This window comes from Dasypus novemcinctus, chromosome 7, assembly GCF_030445035.2.
Source record: "Dasypus novemcinctus isolate mDasNov1 chromosome 7, mDasNov1.1.hap2, whole genome shotgun sequence".
Classification (NCBI taxonomy): domain Eukaryota; kingdom Metazoa; phylum Chordata; class Mammalia; order Cingulata; family Dasypodidae; genus Dasypus; species Dasypus novemcinctus.
In genome coordinates, this window is record NC_080679.1 from 10,570,213 (window position 1) to 10,592,618 (window position 22,406).

Consider the following 22,406-nt stretch of genomic DNA (forward strand, 5'->3'; position numbering starts at 1 on the left):
CTTCCAGGCCTTGAGATGGCTGGATCTCCATGGAAATTAGTTTGCTGGGAGAAAGGAGCTATTTTAAGGACAGGCACACCAGAGAACCCGGTAGGCTGGGGTTAGGGAAGGTAGCTGTGGGAGAGAGCTTTCCTGAATGACTCACTAATTTCTCTCCTGTTGGGGTGGAAAAATGGCATGGAAAAATAACCGGGGCGCAGGAAGGGGGAGGAGCTGGCACAGCGACCCTGTCCCTGCCGGGCGGTGGCAGTGCCAGGTGCGGCTGGAGGACTGTCCCTTAGGAGAGCTGGGCCTTGCTGGGGGCGGGAGGCTCTGCCGCTGTCCACCAGCTTTCCTGCAAACAGGCAGAAAAAGAAAAAAATCGGCTTCTTTTAAAAAAAGCAGCTTCTGCAGTCTGGGGTGCACTGGCATTCCCTCGGGGCAGGGGCCGCTGTTGTGGTGGAAAGCTTGTTCCTTAGCCCACTTCTTAATTAGGGAGCTCGGTAAGGAAGAGCAGAGGAGGCGGCAGAGGTCAAGTGCTTCGGTGAGAAAGTGGGGGAATTCCAACTCCCCCCATGGGTGGGGGAACTGGGCGTTTGGGAGGCCAGGAGAGGGGAGAGAGTGGCCCCATGGGAGGGTCCCCTGAAAGGTGGCCGGGGTGCGGGCTGCAGGGCCGAGTGATCTAGTGTCACCGTGTCTCCTCCTGGGCACAGCGGCAGGTACCTGTTGCCTGTGACTTCTGGTTCAAGCCGGTTCCTGGGGCTTCCAGGGAAGAGGGGTGGAGGGACCTCGAGGTGCGCCCCACAGTTGCCTCTCCTCACACCTCCGGGCTCCCTGGAGATGGAGGGAGGGTGGCTGTCCCTTCCTGGTGGGTGTCGCAGCCAAGCTCTTTCCTCTGCTGTGGCCTGAGCACCCAGGCACCTCCATCCTGCTGGTCCAGCCCAGTCCAGCCCACGGCCAGCCATGGGGCTCCCTGGGTGCCTCGGGCATCAGCGCCCAGTGCTCAGCTGTGGGTGATGGCAGGAGGGGGTGGGCAGCCTCACAGAGGTCCAGGTGAGGCCCCCCCACCCTGGCCCTCGGTCAATCAAGGCCTGAGTTCTAGGGACCAGGAGCCAAGCCTGTGAGGCAGGGGCGGGGGCCACAGGTGGGTGGGCTTCAGGTCTGCACCCCGCCCACCACCCCTGCCATCACTGCAGGGCGCCGAGGGGTCCGCTCAGCAGCTGCCAAGAAGGCCCCTCCCTCCAGCTCTGCCCAGGTGGTCCTTTTGGCTCAGAAGCCACCCGGGACCCCCAAGGCAGCGGGAACAGTGATGCATACCCAGGGTGCTTGGATGTGGGTGGGTCCCCTGGGCTGCTCCCTGACCTGGGGGCTGGGCCAGCTGCCCCTCCTTGCAGGGGCCCGGAGGCCCACGGCCTGGGGGTTGTGATATGTTGTGTTTATTGCCTCTGGAGTCATTTGTGCTTGACTTTGAGTGATGGATACTCGTAAGAGCCAGGGAGCAGCTTGCAGGCCGTGGCAGGTGATGGTGGTGGCCGTGGGTGGCTGTGGGCCTGGAGTCTCACGGAGATGTGTGTGTCGAGGGGGTGATGCCTCCCCTATTCCTGGTCCACGCCCAGTTCCAAACTGTTGTCCCAAGTGGGACCTCACACCCCCAGAAACCCCTAATGGGCCAAGTGCCCGCCTCTACTTCTGGGGGGGGCTATGGCGGCGGATGCGTGTCCCAGGCCATTGTAGGGGCGTCGTCCACAGAGGATGGGCTGGACAGGCCCTCACCGTGTCTCAGGCACAGAACTGCCTCTGCAGAACTGGGCAGTAAATGGTTACGGGTAAACGGCCGACAGGCTGACCGCTAACTGGTGACCCTCCCTGGAGAGCAGGGGCAGCAGCTCGATGCCAGCCGGGCCCCCGACGCGCCTCACCTCAGCAGAGGGGCTCCCGGGGCCCCTCCCCCCTTCCTCTCCAGCCACACTGTCCACCGACTTGGCCTCTCGAAGTGGAACCAATCGCTTCCCTATCTTCCCACATCTCAGACCAAGGGCTAATCGACAACTCCTTTCAGCCAGCCCGTTGGCTTTTTTCCCAGACCTACCACACTTGGGCTATCACCCACCTTCACCGTTCACATTTTGGCAGGGGTGTCACTCCTGCTTTATAGTCAAAGGTCAGCAAGGGCATTTAAGTATACTATTTTGGGGGAAATCTACTCATTTCCTGAAGGTGTGGGGATGAGTGAAGGCCTGTGGCTGTGGTAGTGTGCTAAGTTGTGGTTCCTGTCTTGAGTCTCTCTCTCTCTCTCTGTCTCTCTCTGTCTTGGGTCCCCTGGGGGGAAGGCAGGTGCTGCGTTGTGAGCAGCCCTACAGAGGGCATTTGTGTGTGTGTGTGTGGGGGCGGGCACTGAGGTCTCCAGCCAACAGCCACGTGAATGAGTCTTCTTGAAAGATGAACCCTCAGATGGCCCGCTGGCCAATATCGTTTCTACAACCCTGAGTCACAAACCCCAGCTCAGCTGCTCCTAGTTTCCTACCCACCAACCAGAGAAATAATAAAGTTGGTTGTTTTAAATTGCTAAATTTTGGACAATTTGTTACACAGCAGCAATAGGTAACTGATATGGTGGCATAGCTAGGGGTTAGCAGGGGAAGTAACTTCCTCTCTTGAGCATATTCTTCCCAATGGAGACTTTTAAGGTCCTGACAGCTGGGGTCATTATATGGTCACACCTTTAGGCTGTAGAAGTTCTCCGTGCTTCTGTGGATTCTGTGCTTTGGGAGGAGGAGGGTGGGAAACTGGGGGATATTTAAGAAGTGGGCAGGAGGTGGGGGGAGAGTATATGGGAATCCCTTACACTTTTTTTAAAAGGAGGTACCAGGAATTGAACCCAGCCCTTGTACATGGGAAGCAGGGGCTCAACCACTGAGCTACATCTGCTCCCCAATAAGAGTTGTTTTTTCTCACTGGTTTGTTTTGTTTTTAGGAGGAACCAGGGATTGGACACAGGACCTCGTGTGGGAAGCAAGCACTCAACCACTTGAGCTACATCTGCTCCCCCCGTGTATTTTTTTTTGTCTCTATTTGATTTTTTAATGTTACATTAAAAAAATATGAGGTCCCCATATACTTCCCCACCCTCCTCACCCCACTCCTCCCCCCATAACAACAACCTCCTCCATCATCATGAGACAGTCATTGCACCCCCGTATATTTTTGATGTAACTTTTCTGTAATCTAAAACCTCTTTAAAAATAAAGTTTATTATATTTTTTAAAAAGTGGGCAGGTATCGGGTTCAGCAGCTATCAGCAAGCCCTGAGTGTCTGAGCCTCACTAATGTCTAACCCCAACTGTAGTAACTTTGGACTGTTTTTTTTTTGTACTGGAGCTGGAGATTTTGAACCCAGGACTCATGTGAGAAGCTGGCACTCAGCCGCTGAGCCACATTAGCTCCCGAGTTGATTTTTTTGTTTGTTTGCTTGTTGTTTTTTTTGTTTTTAGGAGGCACTGGGGACCAAACCCAGGACCTCCCACGTGGGAAACAGGTGCTCAACCATTTGAACCACATCTGCTCCCCACTTCTGACTCTTAACTATCCAGGTCAGGTTCACAGGTTAAGGGCACAATCCTCTACAAGACCGCCCTCTCCACAGACACCTGCCTCAAGTTCAGGGTTAACAGGGCCACCCTCACTCTGACCAACTGGCTACAAAATTGGGGGTCCCTACCCCCTCTTGTTCAGCAACTTTCTCTAGAACAATGCACAGAACTCAGGAGAGATGTACACTTATGATTACTTTTATTATAGCAAAAACGATCCAAATAGGGAGCCCTAAGAGGGCAGAGGGACGGCTCTGGGAGGCCCAGTGGCTCCAGGGCCCCTTCCCCTCTCGAGGGCCGGCTGCCCTGAGCGGCCTGAAGCCCCAGCCCCCATCTTCCCGCTGGGCTCGCTGGCCTGGCCAGCCCCCACCCTGAGACTGCAGGCGAGGCAGCCCACCGAGTCTTCCCCTGAGCAGGGCCTGTCGGGTGTGGCCTGGGTGGGGATGGGGGCGGGAGAGCACCATGATAGCAAAGAGGCTCTTGTCAAGGAAAGTCCCAAGTTTCAGAGGACATCTCGCAAGAATGGGTCACAGGCCAGCCAAGCATTTTATTACACAACAGCGCCCTGCCCGGGCAGACCTGGGAGGATGGAGAAGCGATGGCGGCTGCGGTGGGCTTCGAGACTGCCAGGAGACCCCCACCTGCTGCAGCAGAACCCCTGGCCCGTAGCCCCCATAGCAAGCACCTGGTAGGGTGGGAAGGCAGAGGACTCCAGACTGTGCTATGAACAGACATCTCCAGGCTCCCCTGGAAGCCGTTAGAAGAAAAGTATGCGGAACTTTCTAGAGAAAAGTGATGAGAGCTCCAGACACCAGCCCCTACGGCCTAGAGATAGGCTTTTGTGACTCTGAATGCCAGAAGAAACTTACCACACGAATGGGCACTGGTGAAGAAAGGCACAATTTATTGGTTACATGGACGGACACACGTGGGAATAGGGGACGTACCCATTCTTTGCACTCACACACACCTCAGGTTTGGTTTCCCACATTAATTTTATCACTTAAAAAACAAAAAAAAGAAAACGAGACATCACCAACCTATTCTCTTATCAACCAAGGGAGCAGGACTGAAAGACACAGATTTTGGAAAGAAAAGGCTGCACTACTTCTAGAACCCAGGGCCCCACCTTCCCAGGCCGCCAGAATGGGGACGCAGCCACCGGGAGCATCCGCACAATGAGACTGGTGTGGCGGGGCTCAGCCCAGGCCGCGGCCTGGTGGTGGCCGCCCACCCGGACGAGACCCAGGAAACGTGACGGGGGCCCGGGGGACCCGTCCTGGGCTGAGCCAGGTCTCTACACGGCAGTGCAGGAGCGCGTTTTCCTTTTCCTTCCGGCTGTGCGGGAACCACGTGCAGGGGCTTTAGCTAAAGCGATTGGCACCACTGAGGCTAGACGGGGCGGGCTCGTTGTACCCTACAGTCATCACTAAGACTCTTGAGTTCCCTAAATGCCAAGCCCTGGGCTCAGGCCTGAAGGGCGCTGGCCATTTTAATGCTTTGTCCAAACCGCTCGGGCACACCCTGCTTTGGACTGGTGGGTTTGGGAGCCTGGATTTAGTTGACAGTGTTCATAAAGCATGGCACCCGGCCCACGGTGAGTGCTCGGCATGCACAGCCGTTATTATTATTAACATTGTGATTATTATTATTGTTTATTTCTCCACCCTTGAATCTGGCCTTCCGTTTCTTTCTGCAAAATGGCGACCTGAATGACGCTCGGGGGCCCCGCGTGCCAGGTTGAAGCTGGGGACCCAGCTGGGCGGGGGCCTGCCCGTCGGGGGCCCGTTGCCCTCTGATCTGAACACTTCAAGTCCAATTCCACAGCCAGCTGCACTCCACCGGCCGCACAGAAGCTCGTCCCTTTCTTGAAAACTACAAAGTCTTGCATACGAAGCTAGCAGGTGTAGACAGCAGGACACCCCGGGAGCGGCCCGAGCCGACTTCGCGCTGCTCCTCGGGGCTCCCCGTCTCGCTGGCGGCTCCCCAAGGCCTTCACTGCGGGGACAAGAGCAGAAGGGCTGTCAGGGCCTCGTCCTCGCCGGCCACACTGAACTAAAGCAGTTCCCTGTGCCCTGCAGGCCAGGGGAGGGCGGGCTCCTTTGAACCGAGCTGAAAGGAGGCAGCAGGCACCATCCTGAGTATTGGGAGATACGCACAAGTGGATAAAGGTCTACTGTACACACACATACACATATGTGTACACAAAGGCTCTAGTTTAATTCTCTTTCTGTGGCAGCTATTGTTAATAGCCCCTTTTTACAGGTGAGTAAACTGAGGCACAAAGCACACAGCTGGGATTCAAATCCAAGACAGCTCAGCTCCAGAGTCTGTTCTTAAAACACTATATATTTTTGCTCAAAAAGAAATTTGTTCCATAGGAAGGAAGGGGCCTGGGGCTTGAAGTCCCTGAAGTAGTGGGAACTTTTTAAGTGCTGATACTGAATGGTAATAATAAGGCAATACACCCGTGTGATGAGCTGGCCCATGCGCAGTGCTGATGCACACAAGGAGTGCTGTGCCATGCAGGGGTGTCCCCCACATAGGGGAGCCCCACACACAAGGAGTGCGCCCCGTAAGGAGAGCCGCCCCGTGCAAAAAAGGCACAGCCTGCCCAGGAATGGCGCCGCACACATGGAGAGCTGATGCAGCAAGATGACGCAACAAAAAGAAACACAGATTCCCGTGCCGCTGACAAGTATACAAGAGGACACAGAAGAACACACAGCGAATGGACACAGAGAGCAGACGACTGGGGGGGGGGATGGGGAAGGAGAGAGAAATAAAAATAAATACTAAAAAAAAATAAGGCAATGGAAAGCCTACGGGCTCCCGCTAGTCACGGACAGGCCCGCATTTCACACTTTGAACAACTGCCGGAGAGGACCCCGGGGACAGTCAGGCCGGGCTCAGACCCTAGCTCAGTCCCCCTGCTCATGCACCACTGCTTCTGGGTCCCCAGATCCGGCACGATCATCAAATCGCACATGCGGGCACACACGCTTGCACACGCCCCCGAGGCCGGCGCCCACCTGCGCGGCGGTCCTGCCGAGCGGCCCCTCCTCGGGCCGGTGCTTGCCGTGGTGCGGGAGCTCGGTGTTCTCGCGGTAGTCGCGGCCCTTGGCGTGCTGCAGGTGCAGCACCGCCGGGCTCTTGACCGGCAGGGGCGGCCGCTGTGTGGGCGCTGGCTGGCTCGTCTCCGACCTGGAGGGCTTGATGGGCCTCTTGGCTGGCACCGGGGCCTGGGCGCTGGCTGGGGGCTTCGGCCTCCCTTGGTTCTTGTCCCCGCCGGCCGCCCTGCTCTCGGCCGAGGAGGAGCAGGTGAAGGAGCGGAGCCGGGGCGCGGGGCTGAGGAAGGGCGGGGCGTTCTGCTTGCCAGCCCCCTTGGTACTCTCCGCCTCCTGGGCTTTCGTGAGCAAGATGCTGGGCGATGGGGTGCCCAGGTCTGGGCAGGGCGGGGGCTCCTTCCGCAGCATTTTGGGGGACTCCTGCTCTTTCCTGGGAACCAGCTTGGGGAAGGAACTCACAGATCCGTAGAGGGGGTTCTCAAACATCTCGGGCGTGGTCAGGGGCAGGTCCTCTGGAAGCAGGGGCTCTGCCATGTTCTTCCCCATGTCACTGGACCTAGAGCCACCAAAGAGACAGGAAAGAGACCTTTGTGACACCACGACACATGGGGACGAACTGCTCAGTGGGCTGGCGGTTTATTTTGGGGTAATGCAAATGTTTCGGAAATGCTGCATAGCACTGTGGATGTGTTAAACACCACAAAATTGTTCACTTTAAAATGGTTAATTTGATTTTATCTCAATTTTTAAAAATGGAAGATGCTCCTATGTTGGTGTTGCTCACAGGCAACCTCAGCTCTTGCCTGTGATGTTTTTCTCCGTAAAAACTGTTCACACCAGAGCATTTGCGAGTAAGAGACTTGACTGAAGGTTTTGTAGGACAAACAGGAGAGGGCTTATGTTGTACTCCTAGTAGCAGAACCATCCTCACCTGCCCTCATCAGATAAGCCAGCCCGCCGTCCTTGGGCCCTTCCTCCTGCTCTACTACCAACACTTGTCTTCCCGTTTTCCCCCTAAAACCCCACAGCCTCTCCTCTGTCATCTCCAGCAATTCCGTTTTGCCCCGCATTTGCCTGCCATCTTAGTGCGCAGATCTCAGAAAGTTCAGTGAACATCTAGGTTGCTTGAGAGTCTCACCTCAACAAGCATCATTTAACAAACATTTAGGAAGCCTCTTATGTAGAAGCCACTGCCCCAGGTACAGGAAGCAACCCTGAACAAAACAGACACAACTGCCTGTTCTCAGGGGTCAACAAGATTAATGCATAAAGTCCTTCCCTGCAGAGCTTCTGGTGAGTGTGACTTCCTTCCTCTCAAAACTCACATGTGGGAAGGAACGAAAATGGCAGTCATGGGTGAGTGAGAAGGAACCTAGAGAGATGCAAGTGTTGGGAGAAACAAAGACCAGAAGCAAGAAAACCAGACCATTTTACTTATGGACAGAGACATAACTCCATGTTGTAACCCAAGGTAGGCAAGCGTGGCCTTTTATTTGTTGTGCTTGTTTTCTGATTTATCATTGCTCTTACTTGAGGTGACCTCCTGCTGGGCAAATTGTGAGAACAAGGAGTGGGAACATGTTTTATTTTCTGACCAAAGGCATACTCTCCCAGGGGAGTGTTCCAGGCCCTGCTTTCTACAAAATAGGGGGCCGTCATAAAGGACCCATGGAACCCATGGAATTGTTCAGGCTGTGATGCCTGTTACGGGTAGAACATGTGCTGAAACTCTGCTCAAGTTGCTGAAGACCTAATTTAATGGGGCCTTTGGAGAGCAGGCATGGGCTTGGGGGACAGAGACGAGAGATCCCTCCTTGCACAGGGGCCAATGAGCAGAGATGACGTGCGATTTTAGGGAAGGCTAGCCTCAGGGCTATGACTGTAGACTCAGGTTTTTTGCTCATTACATTTTGGAAAGACCTGGAAGCAGTTGCATAACTAGACACATTGCAGCCTCAAACAAAGACTTTTGAGAAGCTGCCCCGCCACCTTAGGCCATCTTCAACGCCCCCATCTGGATCTTGAAATCTCTTCTGTGAGCCCAGGGAAGAGGGTGTAGGTGGGGAGGGAGCAATGATGAGATGTTTTCAGGTGAAGGAAAAAGAGGCAGAGGAGAAAAAGAATGCAAGGCCTGAGGCCTGCCCGCCCCCTTCGATGGCTGAAGTATGAGGAGGGGGCTCAAACTGGGGGCAGGGCCAGGAAGAGGACCCCAGACCCAAGCATCTTTGTGATTCCAAAGCTCATTCACCTGGGGATGGGGATGAGGGAAGTCTTCCCTTTGGGAAGGAGGCTCACAGAGAGGAGAAGGAAGGTTTGGGGGCAGACTGGAGAAAACAATGAAAAATGCAAAAATGAGTTTTATTCCCCAACCGTAGAGAGCCAGAAATCGACCCTCCCAGTAGGTCGTGGTTGTGGAAGGAGTGAACCACCATCCAGGGGCAAGATGGCTCCACGTCTCCAATTCAGGAGACCGTGAGCCTGTATTCTTTTCTAAAGAAGCTAAGCACTGGGCTGCACCCTGAGAATTCTGTTTCTAACCACAAGACTTCAGTCTAGGGTGACCAGTTGTCCCAATTTGCCCAGGATGGAGAAGTTTCCTGGACCATGGAATTTTCAGTGCTCAAATGGGGGCAAAGAAGGATGGGTGGTCCCCCCACTTGGGAAGGTGCTGGTGCTGCCAGCTTCATTTAACAAACATTGAGGAAGCCTCTTATGTAGGAGCCACTGCCCCAGGTACAGGAAGCAGCCCTGAACAAAACAGACACAATTGCCCATTCTCAGGGGCCAACAAGATCGACGCATAAAGTCCTTTCCCTGCAGAGCTTCTGGTGAGCATGGCTTCCTTCCTCCCAAAACTCAGATGCGGGAAGGAACAAAAATGGCGGTCATGAGTGAATGAGGGAACCTAGAGAGATGCAAGTATTGGTAGAAACAAAGACCAGTAGTGAGAAAGCCAACCCGTTTTACTTATGGACAGAGACGTAGCTCCAGGTGGTAGCCCACAGCCTTTTCTCAGGCTGAGTCTGGAGCAGTGGGGAGGGCTGCGGACAGGCCTGAGAGCTGCTGGGTCTTGCCTTGGTGGGACATGAGCTTGGAGAACCCCAGCCTGGGGACCCCTTACCTAGACATGCCTCTATTCTGGAGCTAGAGGGGACATGCTCGCCACCTAGCTCTGAGCAGTGTTCAAAAAAAGCACAGAGATGTATTTACTTGGGGACCTCAGGAACATTTCAAACGAACAGGCCAAACCGGCACCCTGACAGCCATGATGCGGTGGCTTTTGTCCTCACTTTTGTGGAGGAGGAAACTGAGGCTGTTGTTTTTCCTTCCCCCAAGTTTCCTAGGGAATGATGAGAGCCTAAAGCATCACCCACAAATCCTGCAAACTCGAAGTGAGGAGGAGAGAGGCAAAGCTGAGCTCAGCAGCAATGCTATTTATTGATCCTGACTTTTCTACCCTCCCTCCCTTTCTCCTTCCTTCATCTTTTTATCCAATTTTTTTTGGAGGAAAAGCTTCCTCACAAGCTAGAGGAATCCCCAGTCAGGCCATGCACAGAAATTTGGAATTGAAGGGCGATGAGGGAGAACAGTGTTATCACAATGCCCCTTTCCCAGATGCCTAATAACCTGCATGACAGAAAGGAAAAGAAAAAACAACCATCAGCAGTGCTAGGGGAAGAGAGGCTGGAATGAACCTGTGAAGTCTTTATAAATATTTTTATCCTCATCAAAATGTAGCAGCAAAGACCACCCACCAAGGGAAGGCAATGCCAAAGATATTTGGCGTCCATACGGTTCATTTACTGCCATCGTTCCAAGGCAACAAGAACCTCGCAGATCCCTGCATCCCCGTGTTCCAGAGCCGCCCCTAAGACGGCTCCGCTTCCTCTCAGCAGCACGCGGCTTGGGGATTTTGTGCCTCCCCATGCTGGCCTTGCTCCTTGGCTGGCTGGTCTCCTCTCCTGCTTCCTCCCTCCCGACACACGCTGCTGCCTGGTCCGTTCTAGCTCTGACAAGCCTCTCCAATGTCTCCTGGCCTTTTCCAGTCTCAGGGCCACAACCCTACCCCTTCTGCTCTACCTCCCCTTCCTCTGCATTCCCAATCCCACCTTCCTCTTTTTCTCCTTGTCCTCAACAGGAAGAACTGGGAATTTGTGGAACAGGATTCCTTGTGGTTGCAAAAAGAGAGGGGAACTCGGGGTGCGGAGGGACTTTGACCTGGTAATCTCCAACTTCCACTCTGGTCCCAGGGCCCTGCAGGGACCTGACAGTGCACTGGTTACTGAAGCTTCTTTTGCTTTGTGTAGTTTTCAGGAGGGTGTTTTTCTTGGCAGTATCTTTAAAATTTTCGATCCCATTTTCTTTAAGCCTTTACCATTTATGCCAATGGGTTGGGAACTGGAGAGTCAATGGCTATTGAGCGCCTGCTGTGTTCCAGGCCCCGAGGACAAGGCAGTGAGCCAAGAGGTCGCACATCCTGCCCTCATGCAGCTCCCACTCCTGGGGGCATGAGGTTTGCAGGTGAGGGAAACCCGAGGGTCTCCTGTAGGCCAAGAAGGGAGGCTCACAGGGGGAGAAGCTCTCACCTTGACTCCTGGGCCCAGGGGCAGGGGCTCCAGTTTGCGCTGGAGGACGAGAACTTCTTCGGTGATACTGGTGCTTGGGAGGGAGACGTGGGAGAACCCTCTCCCCTTCCGGGCCCGAGGGATGAGTCCTTGGGCGGCGGGTCACAGCTCCAGGTGGGGGGCTGCTGCTCAGGGGCGAGGGTCTGCTTCACGTGCAGGGGCATCAGGGACCCGAAAGGCCCCACACCTGTGTAGCTGGGGTTGATGATTTCATTGATGCTGGAGCCAGTGCACAGAGGGGTCCTGTGGGGAGACATGCATTCACAGCCCCGGCTTCCTGCCCTTCTTGGGGGGATGTCAAGTACCAGCCCGATGATGGTTTCCCCGGACGTCCCTCCAACCCCCTCAGGCTTCTCGACTCCTCTCCTTTCTGGGCAGTGGACTCATTCATTCATTCATTCATTCATTCATATTCGTGTGACAAAGAGTGCCTCATTCATTCATTCATTTCTTCATTCACTCATGTGACCAAGTTACAGAGTACTTAGGAAGTACCAGGCCCAGGCCCGGGCCAGGAGGAGGGAAGTGTGGTCATGGACAAGACAGCCAGGGTGTCTGTTCTCATGGAATTTACCCTCTGGTGGGAGAAAGAAGAAAAAGAAATAAGCTCAGGGACAGAGAGGCATTGCTGAGAGGACCCACCAACAGAGAGAGAGACCGATGGAGGGCTGAGACACCTGGGAAGAGCGTGGCCAGGGGAGACCTGCAGGAGGGGGTGGTCTTTTAGCTGAGACCCAGCAGATAAGGAGGGAGGGGCGAGTGGGCTTGGCAGCAGTAAGTGCAAAGGTCTGAGGTGGGAAAGGGCTTGCCCTGAACCAAGAACATTCTGGAGGCCCGTATGCAAGTGGGGATCATGGAATGAGAGGCTGGGGGGCCGAATGCCTGTGAGGGCGGGCAGGACGGGGCAGGGAGCTGACGGAGGGGCCTTGGGGCAAGTTTCTGCAGGGTGAACGGATTGTTCTATTTGGCCCATGTCATCTCGCAGGTGTGTGTGTGCGGCATCTGCACGAAAATGGCCAAGCAGGCATCTGGGGCTTAGAGAGGACGAGCATGGAGCCTCAAATGTGGGGGACGGAAGGGAATGAGCTCCAAGCTGTTGAGGGCATGGCCCAGACCTGGGGGAGGTGACCCTAACACACACACACACTGCACACTAAAGGCATCCTGCTGCCTCTCGGTGATGCACAGGTGGTCCTTCTTTGTGAGACAAGACTCATGAGAGCTCGCTGACAGTTCTGATTAGCTGTGTTATCCTGAACACTCCCTGGCTCCCACCTTCTCCACCGGCCTGGTTCTGAGCCATCTCTCACTCCCATTTATTTAGGCAGGCTTACAAAAGAAATGCTCATTCTAATACTACTCAAAATAGAAAATAATTGGTTTACCTACACTTCTCCTGATTCTGGAACCAAGCAGACACTTTAGAACTTGGATGCATTGGTTGATGGGGGTAATAACAGGAGAAAAAGACTGAAAGGAAAGACTTTTGTGGCCACAGCCATGACCATCAGAGAAGCTGGCAGTAGACTAGGGAACAGGCTAGAGATGGGCCTCTGTGTGCACAGGGCCTGGGTGGGGGGGGAGAGCATCATGGGGAGGAGTGGGAGCACAGCTCTGCTGCCTGCTTGGGGACCACCGGGCAGGCTGGCCCAGGCACAGCTGTGCCCCATAAGCAGGTTTGCTGGCACCACGACGACCCTCACTGGCCTGAGTGTGCAACTGGAGACATGTCAGTGCACTGGCGACCCTGTTATTGGGGCTCACTGGCCCCCAGTACAGGGACTTTGGTGTCTAGATGATTCCTGGTCTAGCGCCTGCCAGGAGCAAGCTGCACGCATTTTTCCCGCTGCTTTTTCCCCTTAGAAACAGGAGGGGCTTTTTGGCGGCAGGACTCCCTGTCCCACGACTGACATGAGACCACAGTCCTCTCTGTGGTCACTTCCTCCTGGTCTCTCCACTAGGCTGTGAGCTCCTGGGTCAGGGACTGGCTTCTGATCTGCTTTGGTGTCTCTAGTCCCTGGACCGAAGGACGTGTTCAACAAAGGTTTGTTGAGCTGGACCCATTTGCCTATTTCGGAAGAGTTTCCAAGTTTCTTGCCATCATCTCACCAATCTCCCAAGAGACACAGGTTTGTTGTCAGAAGTCTCCCCAAATTTAAGGCAGGAGCAGGCCTCGCCCAGGCTGGAGTTGCCTTTTCCTCCTTGTGCTTGGCTTCTGTGCTCCGACCTACCTCCTCGTGAGTCCCGCAAAGCCCCGCTGGTTGTGAGCGGGCCCCAGCCCACCCCACTGCTCTACCTGTTGGCAGGTTCCCACAGCTTCATGGGGTCGTGGCTGCTGAAGCTCTTCAGGGACTTCGGCCCGCTGGGCTCGTCACGCTCAGTCTTCACAAAGTCTGCAAAGGACGAGGAAAGAGGAGTTGAGGGCCCGGCCCCAGACCTGGGGCCAGCGATGGCCCAAAGGCCTCCATTTGCTTGCTGAAGGTGGACAGTGACTAATGGCCGCCTGGGGAGCGGGGTAAGCGAGGCTCTGAAGCCTCATCTGGGCGTGTGAGAGTTCTGTGGCTGATTAATCATGCCCGCCACTGGCTCTCAGGGAGGAGAGTTGGCACCTGTGACCCAGGGGAATTATTCCATATTCCATGTGGCATTTCTGTATCCACAAGGGACAAAGCAGGCAGGTATTTCTTGTTAGATCAGAATAAAACAAACATAAAAAGGGGGCTTCACAACAGCATTTGGAACCCAAAGCCAACCTATTCCCACCGCTCAAGAGGAGCTGGGGAGCCGTCATCCCCCACTGCCCGGCTGGGGAAAGGACCTCCCACGGGGCAGGAGGGGTGGGGGCACATCCCTGGCAGGCAGCTCCCCCTGGTGGCCAGAGCCTCGGCAGTGCCGGGGGCGCCTGAACGTCTGTGCCTGTGTGAGTTCTGCTCTCTTGCTATTCACGGTAGAGGCAGGAAACGGTCACGTTCAAGAATTCCAGCCTGGCACTGGATGGACGGACCTGCGTGCACATCTTGGCCGAGCCACTTACTGGTTATGTGACCTTCAGCCAATTGCTTAACCAATCTGTGCCTCAGTTTCCCCCTCTAAAAAATGAGGACAGGGCTGTTGAGAAAACATTTGTATGATGACCACTTTGTACATCAGCAGGTACATATACTCAAAGCCCACCTCATGGCAGGCATTGTTGTTATTAGAGTGCTTTTGAGCAGAATCAAAGCAAAGAGGAAAAGGGGGAAAAATCAATCATGCGTTGCCTATGTAAAAGGGAAGAAATTCTTGAGTAAGAAATCCTTGAACAGCTCCGTACCTCTCAAAACTTTTATTATTTTAAGCACAGCGTTTGTATCATCATGGATATTATTGAGACATATGAATGTTAATTTCCAAGTCTCAAAATTTTAGGGAGGATTAAGAGCAAAAGGTACATTCAAATCCAGACACTTCTTCGTGTCTGTGTTATGAGGGTCTCTTGGCCGCATTTCAATATTCTCGCACAGGAGCAGGGACATCTCTTATCTGGAGTCGAGGCATGGGAAATGTTCTAATGGAGCCGGCAGAGTGTCCTTGGGGACAGACAGGAGGCATTTCACGTGGGATGGGTATGTGCTCCCACCATGGCGCCAGAGGCATGACTTCTGAGTGCCACGTTAAGTGAGTCCTCCTAACTGCTGAAGCAAGGAAGGAGTGGTCAGCAGAACAGAAGGACGTGAGCTCAAGGGGAGTTCCAGGCAGCTCTGCCGGGAAAGAGCAGGCCGGAGGTGCTGCCATTTTGGAAGGTGGCAGGGGCGAGAGTAGGGGACAGCCAAAGAAGTGTTCCGAGGCTCCTAGGTGTGTGGGAGGCGGAAAGTGCGTGGAAGGCGCGGAGCCCTGGGTGGGGCCTCGAGGGAATGATGCGGCACGTGTACATCCCCTCCCCTGGCACCCTGGAAGAGATCTTCAATGTTGGGCTAGTTTCGTAATCTTCGAGAGAGGAGGGAAAGGGGACATTCCCAGACTCCTCGTCCTTAAGGAGGTAGGAGGACTGGGGCTCATAGGAAGAGCCTTGAATCGGGGCAGGGGGCTTGGGCCCGACTGTCTCGAGATCTTTCCATGGCTGGGACCCAGTGCTGGAAGTGTCACCGGCTTTGTCAGGAGAAACCCTATTCCCGTCCCTGGCCCGGCCGAGGAGGGGCCTGTCTTACCGTAGAGCTTCTCCCTCATCTTGCCCTGGGAAGTCTGCAGCTTGATCTCCCCCTGGAAGTGCCCCGTCATCTCCCCGTGGTGGGTGAGGGGTGTGTAGATGGGCAGCTGCGTCTCTGTGGCCTCCAGCCGCAGCGCGATGCAGCCCTCGCCTGCGGGACGAGAGGAGCACCGCACATTTGGCCTGGAGATTTCGCTCTAACGCCAAGACAACCCTTGGAAGTAATGCCCAAGGCCAGGCATATTTCATAAACCTTCTGTAACACCTGCTTAACAGTTTGGAAAAATCACCTCCAACCTTACAGCAAAATGAACTCCATGGGGATTAGTCAGTGAACAAAAAGTGAAATCATAGAAAATCCAGCAGAAAAACAGATATCAACTTGACTGCTATGGGGAATGACAACTTCTCAAGGTTCAAAGCAATGCAAGAAGTGACAAAGTGAGATTGACAGATAAGACGATAGGAAAGTTTAAAAGTTTAGCACAAAGGGAAAAAAATGCTAAAATAAGGAAAAAGAAACTGACTGGGAACAGTATCTGCAGGCACCCTTTCAGACAAGTGGGTATTTTACCTGAACTCTCTGAGGCCCTCCCCAAAACCAAATCCCTACCGATGAATAGGTAGATAATGTAAAAAGATGGTTTACCAAAAAAGAAATGTAATTGGCTAATTTCAATCAATGGGAAACGGTTCAGTGCCCTAGCCATCAAAAAATGCAAATTAAGAAAGCATTAAGGTTTTCTTTTCCAGTGAGGAAATTGGCACAGAACAGAAGAGAAGAAAAAAGATAATGGGTGGCGGACTTGGCCCAGTGGTTAGGGCGTCCGTCTACTACATGGGAGATCCACGGTTTAAACCCCGGGCCTCCTTGACCCGTGTGAAGCTGGCCCATGCACCGTGCTAATGTGTGCGAGGAGTGCCCTGCCACCCAGGGGTGTCCTGCGTTGGGGAGCCCCATGCGCAAAGAGTGTACCCTGTAAGGAGAGCCACCCAGCATGAAAGAAAGTGTAGCCTGCCCAGGAATGGCGCTGCACACACGGAGAGCTGACACAACAAGATGACGCAACAAAAAGAAACACAGATTCCCGTGCCGCTGACAACAGAAGCAGACAAAGAAGACGCAGCAAATAGACACAGAGAACAGACATCTGGGGCAGGGGGAGAAGGGGAGAGAAATAAATAAATAAATAAATCTTTAAAAAAAAAAGATAATGCCCAACACCAGCCTTTGGATATGACAATGTCAACTGCTGTAGCTTTTTCAGAAATCAGTGTGGAAAGTGTCGAAAGTCACAGACATATTTATACCCTTTGACTCAGCAAACACGAGAAGGTATCCTAAAGAGATGTGCCTGAAGAGGAATAAAAAATGTCCATGAAGTTCACCGCAGCATAACAAAAATAACTGGGAGCCTCCGTGACAGTAGTAAGGGAATACTTTTAAAACAAGGATGCTTAAATCCGTGGAATATTATGCAGTCATGAAAAGTGACAGTTACGAAGATGTATAGGAGGGACATGGAAAGTACTTACTAGCTAATACTTGATGAAGAAAGCAGAATATAAAATGGCATCTCTGTGATTTTTATAAGTGCGAAACTACACGGCTTGCCATATATGAGGATGGAAATGCGAAACCAAAATAAAAATGGTTGTCATGTTAGGGAGTGAGACAGTCTGTTGATATTGTTTCTTTTGGTTATTGTGATATGCTGTTTGTGACCATGACTACCAAGAGGAGGAAGCCAAGAAGGAATACAACATTTGAACTAGAAAACTAGCCTTGCACTTCCTGTTTCCTGCACGGATTCCTGCACCTCCATGGATCCTTTCTCCTTGTTGCCCACCGTGACGGAGGACTAGACCACGGACCCTCAGCCAGCACACTCCTCAGGCTCTGCTCAGCCCCTGCCCCAGCTTGGGGACCCTCTCTTACTAGTTGCCAAGGGTTGCACTGCACCCCCCAAAGGGTACGCTGAAGTACCTCTGAAAGTGATGCTATTTGCAAACAGGAGCTGGAGGGTGCTTTTAGTAAAGATGAGGGCGTGCTGAATCAGGGTGGCCCTTAGCCAACAGCCCCGAGTCCTTGTAGGAGCAGAGACAGGCACGCAGGCACAGAGGAGAGGAGGAGGCCGTGTGAAGACAGACGTGGGGGGACGACAGCCACGTGAAGATGGAAGCAGAGACTGAGAGTGATGCTGACACGGGCCATGGACGCCGAGGTTGGCTGACATGGGTCACGGATGCCGACGCTGGCTGGCATGGGCCATGGACACTGAGGTAGGCTGACATGAGCCACGGACGCCGAGGCTGGCCGGCCACCACCAGAAGCTAGAAGGGGAGAGGAAGCTTCCTGCCCTGGAGTCTTTGGGGAAGCATGGCTCTCGGTTTTGGGCTCCTGGCCTCCAGAACTGAGAGAGAACAAACCTCTTGTTTTAACGCACCCAGTTTGCGGATGGCTGTGGCAGCAGCCCTAGGACAGAGACGTCAGGAATTTGTTCTCTCACCTGTGCTGTCCACTAAGGGGTTAAGGACGTGGATTCTGGGCTGGGCCGCCTGGGTTCAAGTCCCGGGCTAGTCCTGTCACCTCTCCAGGCCTCGTGTCCTCACCTCCACCACCAGGATGACCACAGGCCCTGCACCACGGGGCCCGTCGGCAGACACCGCACAGCAGGGGGCCCCCAGCACTGCCTCCTTGCTGCCCGCAGCCCCTGTCTCTTTACTGGCTCCTACTAGTTGGTACGTGAACACATTCGAGCGGCTTCTATTGGCGCGCAAACGCAGGTGTTCCTTGCCCCTGCTCTCCTCTGTGCTTTGGAGCCGTTCTCACGCAGGGTCCCTGCCCCACGTCCCTTCACGCGGCTGGCTTCACCTGCTCTCCCTCCACGGACACTGCTAGTCAGTCAACCATGGTCTCCGAGGAAGGCTGTGCAGGGGCCCTGCTCAGACGTGACCTCGTTGGATTTGTCAGTCGCCCCTGCCATTGTCACCGCTCTCCTTCTTGCAAGGACTCCCACCTGTTGGGGTCTCCAGTGCCCCCTCCTTTCGGTTCTCCTCCCACCCCTCCGGCTGCGCTGACGCAGTCCCCTTTACCTGCTCCACACCACAACTGACCTGGCTCAGGAAACCGAAACACCACGGGCCCAGGGACTCAACCTCGCCTCCTCCCTTTTCCCAAGCCCCAGGGCCAAACAATTTCCCTTCTCCATACCTCTCCATTTTATCCTCTTCTCTCCATTCATACTCACTACTTTCGTTCTGACTCCCTCATCTCTCACTTCAATCAACACAAATGCCTATTTCTAAAATGCAAATCTTATCATGCCCCTCTCTTGCTGGAGTCTTCAATGGCTCCCTACTGCCCTCATTTCTCTTTAGCCTGGCTTGTCAGTTGCTGCTCGATCTGGCTCCTCTCTGGCCACCCGCCTCTTGCTCTTTTCAGTCTCCAGAATATCATGCTCTCCCCTGCTGCTGGGCCTCCGTTTGCCTAGAACGCTCTTCCACTCTGCCCCCTTCACCTGCGAACGCCTCTTTGCCCTTCTTAGTTCCGTTTACATGGTTTTCCTGGCAGCCCTGCCCGGGTAGGGTTGGATGCCCTGCCACGGTGCACAGATTGCGCCTCCCTCCCTAGCCTCCCTCGCCCTCCTAACGGCCCCAGCTTCCCTCATAGCAAACACAAGCCCTTGGGAAAGTGGGAGGATTTCCACAGTGTGCGCTGGTTGTTTTCAACGCTTGTCCCGATAAAGACCACCTGGGAAGTCTGGCACGCTCACGCCACATCCTCAGTCCCCAGTGCCCAGCAGGCCGTGGCGGGCACAGGGATGCTCAGACGGACACCGCGTCTCTGTTCCCTGCCCCGTGGATCTCTCTTGGCACCCCTTTCTCATCCTTGAAATGGAAATACACAGGAGGCTGCCAGGGGGTTTGCCCGGTGCCCTGGGGCAGCCCCTGAAGAGGCAGGTAGGGGGCGGGGGGTGGTCTGGGGCACCCAGCTGCCCCCACACTCGGGGATGGAATCAGTCACGAGCTCACCAGGGACCCCTGGTCCCCTCTAAATCAAACGAGCTGGCTTCCCCGCAAAAGCCTATGACCTCCTGGAGGAGAGAATACGTGAGAAATGCAAACGGTGCGAGTCTGAGGAGGTGGAAGGCCCCTGAAAGGTTAGAGCTGGAACAGTGAGCAGACAGACAAGGGGCAGGAGGGGACGGAAGAGGCTTCTCCCCACACGGCGAGCAGCCCCCGAAAGGGGAGAACGAGAGAAACGGGGAGCAGGTGGTGCCCGCGATGGAGGGTGCTGTGTGAGCGGCAGGAGGCCCGAGCTGGGCCACAGGAGAGGAGGGTGTGGCCTTTGTGGGGTGCAGGAGAGGCCTCGTGGATGGGCCACGTGAGCTCCAGGCTGCCGGGACCCTTCCCCACCTGCTCCACTGGGCAGATGCTTCCAGGGGACCCAGCACCCTCCAGGCCCGGCCCCCTGGGTAGGTCCTGGAGCAGCAGTTGGGGGACAGAGCCTGGGCAGGGGTTTCAGGGACCGTAGGGGCACAGGCGAGGTGGGCTGAGAACTGGGGAGCAGAGCAGTGCAGGGCCCAGCCGGCTACCAGCTGTGAGATGCGCCAGCCCCAGGACCTCTCTGAGCCTCAGTTTCCTCATCTACTAATGGGGACACTAGTGCCTGCTTCCCAAGGCCGTTGTCAGGGTGAAACTAGCACCTCAGCCCAGAACCTGACACACAGGGAGGTTCAGTCGCTGGGAGGTGCTGTGGCTGCCGAAGCCCGGGGGGGCGGGAGGGTGGCTTAGGGGGACTTGTCCCTCTGGTGTCCCTGTGGGGCTTTCCGTCAGAGGCTGCCCACCTAACGGGCAGGAAGCACCCCTGGCAGCCCCTGTCCCGGGCCCCTTACCATAGGATTCGTCGCTGTCAGATGACTTAACGCTGATGAGAATGTGCTGGTCCAGCAGGTACTCGGGGTCAGAGATAATGGGTGTCAGCTGCAGGGGGAAGGCCACAGGTGAGCGCTGGCAGGTGGGCAGCAGCGTGGAGACTTGAGGAAACAGGGTTGCAGGTGCTGCTACCTGCCCCCCCCCCCCCCCCCCCCCCCCCCCCCCGCAGCAGGGAGGAGTGCAGGTGTGTCCCCTGCCCAGCAAGGCGGGGCCAACTTTCTTCCCTGCCCCTGTCATTGCCCGGCCCCCAGGTCCCCTGGGCTGGGAGATGGCCGGAGCCCAAATCTGCCCCCCACCTTTGCGTATTCCACACTTAGGTTCCTGGGAAGTGGGGGCCGGGCTGGTATGCAAATGAAACGGGACCAGGAGTCCGTGTCAGGTGACCCCAGCAGGTAGACTGGCTCAGCAGCCCTGCACCCGCCCCTGCCCCTGCCCCAGGCCCCCTGCCCCCCAGTGCAGGGAGCAGGCCCTTCCCTCTGCCCCACCCCGAGGACTGCATGGAAGGCAGCAGCGCCCCATACCCCCCAGCTGAGCCCCCAGTTTGGCCTGGAGAGCCCTGCGGGTCGTTGGAGGTGTGACTCGGTGCAGGACGGACACGGGCCCACTCATGCCCACTTGCGTGCCCCTCGGGAACTGGCCCGCCGGGGGGCGTTTTGACGTCAGCCTTGGCAGGTGGGCGGACCTCCGAGCGCCCGGGCAGGGCTGCCTCCCGCCGGCCCAGGCAGGAGCTGGCTTGGCTCAGGAAGCCCCGGGGAGCAGTACGGGCACCGAAGGAGAACCGGGACCTAGGGACCTGGGGGCCTGGGCCCTGGGCCCGTCACTGCAGGCCTGTGACTGAACAAATCTCTCGGCTCTGGACCTCAGTTTCCTTCCTTGTGAAATCAGGTGGTTAGGCCGGGCAGCCTTTAAATCTCTCCTGTGACCCATCAGAAGACTCAACAACCCCGTTAGGCCTCTTAGGGCCTAAAGTGTAGGCCAATTTCTGTCCATGCCACGAACCACCCTGAAAGGGGGTCTGCTGTAAGGGTAGGAGGCCTGAGCTCCTGCTGGTCAAGGCCACCATGGCTGGTACTGCTGCCTGGCGAGTACAAAGTTCTTCCCAGGGACTCCCCAGTTTTTGAATTACCTTTGGAAGAGTCTCGCCAAACTTAACCACCAACTCCCCTTCTCTTCCTTCTTCATTTTCTCCTTCCAGACTCTTGACAAAACCTGACAGAGGGGAAGAAGATATAGCTCAGTGGGTGAGCACCTGCCTCCCATGTACACAGTCCCGGGTTCAATCCCAGAACCTCCTTAAAAACAACAACAACAAAACCCGACCAAGGACAAGAGGGCCAATTTCTAGAAAAGAGACCAAGAGCCACACAGAAAGGACTCCTTGGACCATGCCACCCAGGCCTCCTCTTTCATGGTCGGGAGCCTCGGCCTCCTTTAGGAGCCAGGCTGGCCAGGGATTTGGTTTCTGCGGAGGGCAAGGCCATTTGCCAACACAGTCTAATTATTTTTAGGAAAATCCGTGAGACTCCCCCTCCTTCTCGGCTCCTCTCTGCAACCAGCCAGGCAACAAAGACCCCATCATCGCTCCGCAGGCAAGAAGATTAGGAGAACAAGACAGCTCGTCCCACGCCACTCAACATAGCACCCTTTTGAAATTCTAATTTAAGCTTCCTAATATGCTGTTTCCATAGAAATGTATGCAAATGTCTCGATAGTTTATTAAAAACACTCGCACCAAAATCCTCATCATTTTTGAAAGAGCTGTGACCCTGCTCCGTGAATTGGGTCTTGGGGCCTCCGTGGAGAAGGCTGAGCTGTCGCCTGCCCTGAGCCCGGGTGGCGTCTGAGGAGGAAGAGAAGGGGTGGGGGAAGGGAAGGCAACACCCGTCTTCCCGGTTTCTGGAAGCACCCTGATCTTCCCGTCACTAAACGCCTCCTTTCCTGAGTTGGCCCCCTCCCCCCACCCAGACCATCTTGGCGAGGAGAACTGGGAACGGCGCAGCGCGCCTCATGCCATGGAACA

At 55.2% G+C, this 22,406-nt stretch overlaps 1 protein-coding gene across 1 annotated transcript in view; it reads right to left on the bottom strand.

Annotated features, from left to right (window-relative positions):
• Positions 1 to 4,450: 4,450 nt before the first annotated feature.
• The window catches only part of INPP5D (inositol polyphosphate-5-phosphatase D), a 126,130-nt gene continuing 108,174 nt past the window's right edge, over positions 4,451 to 22,406 (bottom strand). Inside the window, exons 21-27 of the mRNA XM_058299872.2 lie at positions 21,513 to 21,595; positions 20,347 to 20,434; positions 15,450 to 15,599; positions 13,559 to 13,655; positions 11,224 to 11,505; positions 6,602 to 7,193; positions 4,451 to 5,567 (exon numbers count right to left, since the gene is read on the bottom strand). Coding sequence (XP_058155855.1) covers positions 5,565 to 5,567; positions 6,602 to 7,193; positions 11,224 to 11,505; positions 13,559 to 13,655; positions 15,450 to 15,599; positions 20,347 to 20,434; positions 21,513 to 21,595 — 1,295 coding nt within the window. The 3' untranslated portion in view covers positions 4,451 to 5,564. The remainder of the gene's footprint in view (positions 5,568 to 6,601; positions 7,194 to 11,223; positions 11,506 to 13,558; positions 13,656 to 15,449; positions 15,600 to 20,346; positions 20,435 to 21,512; positions 21,596 to 22,406) is intronic.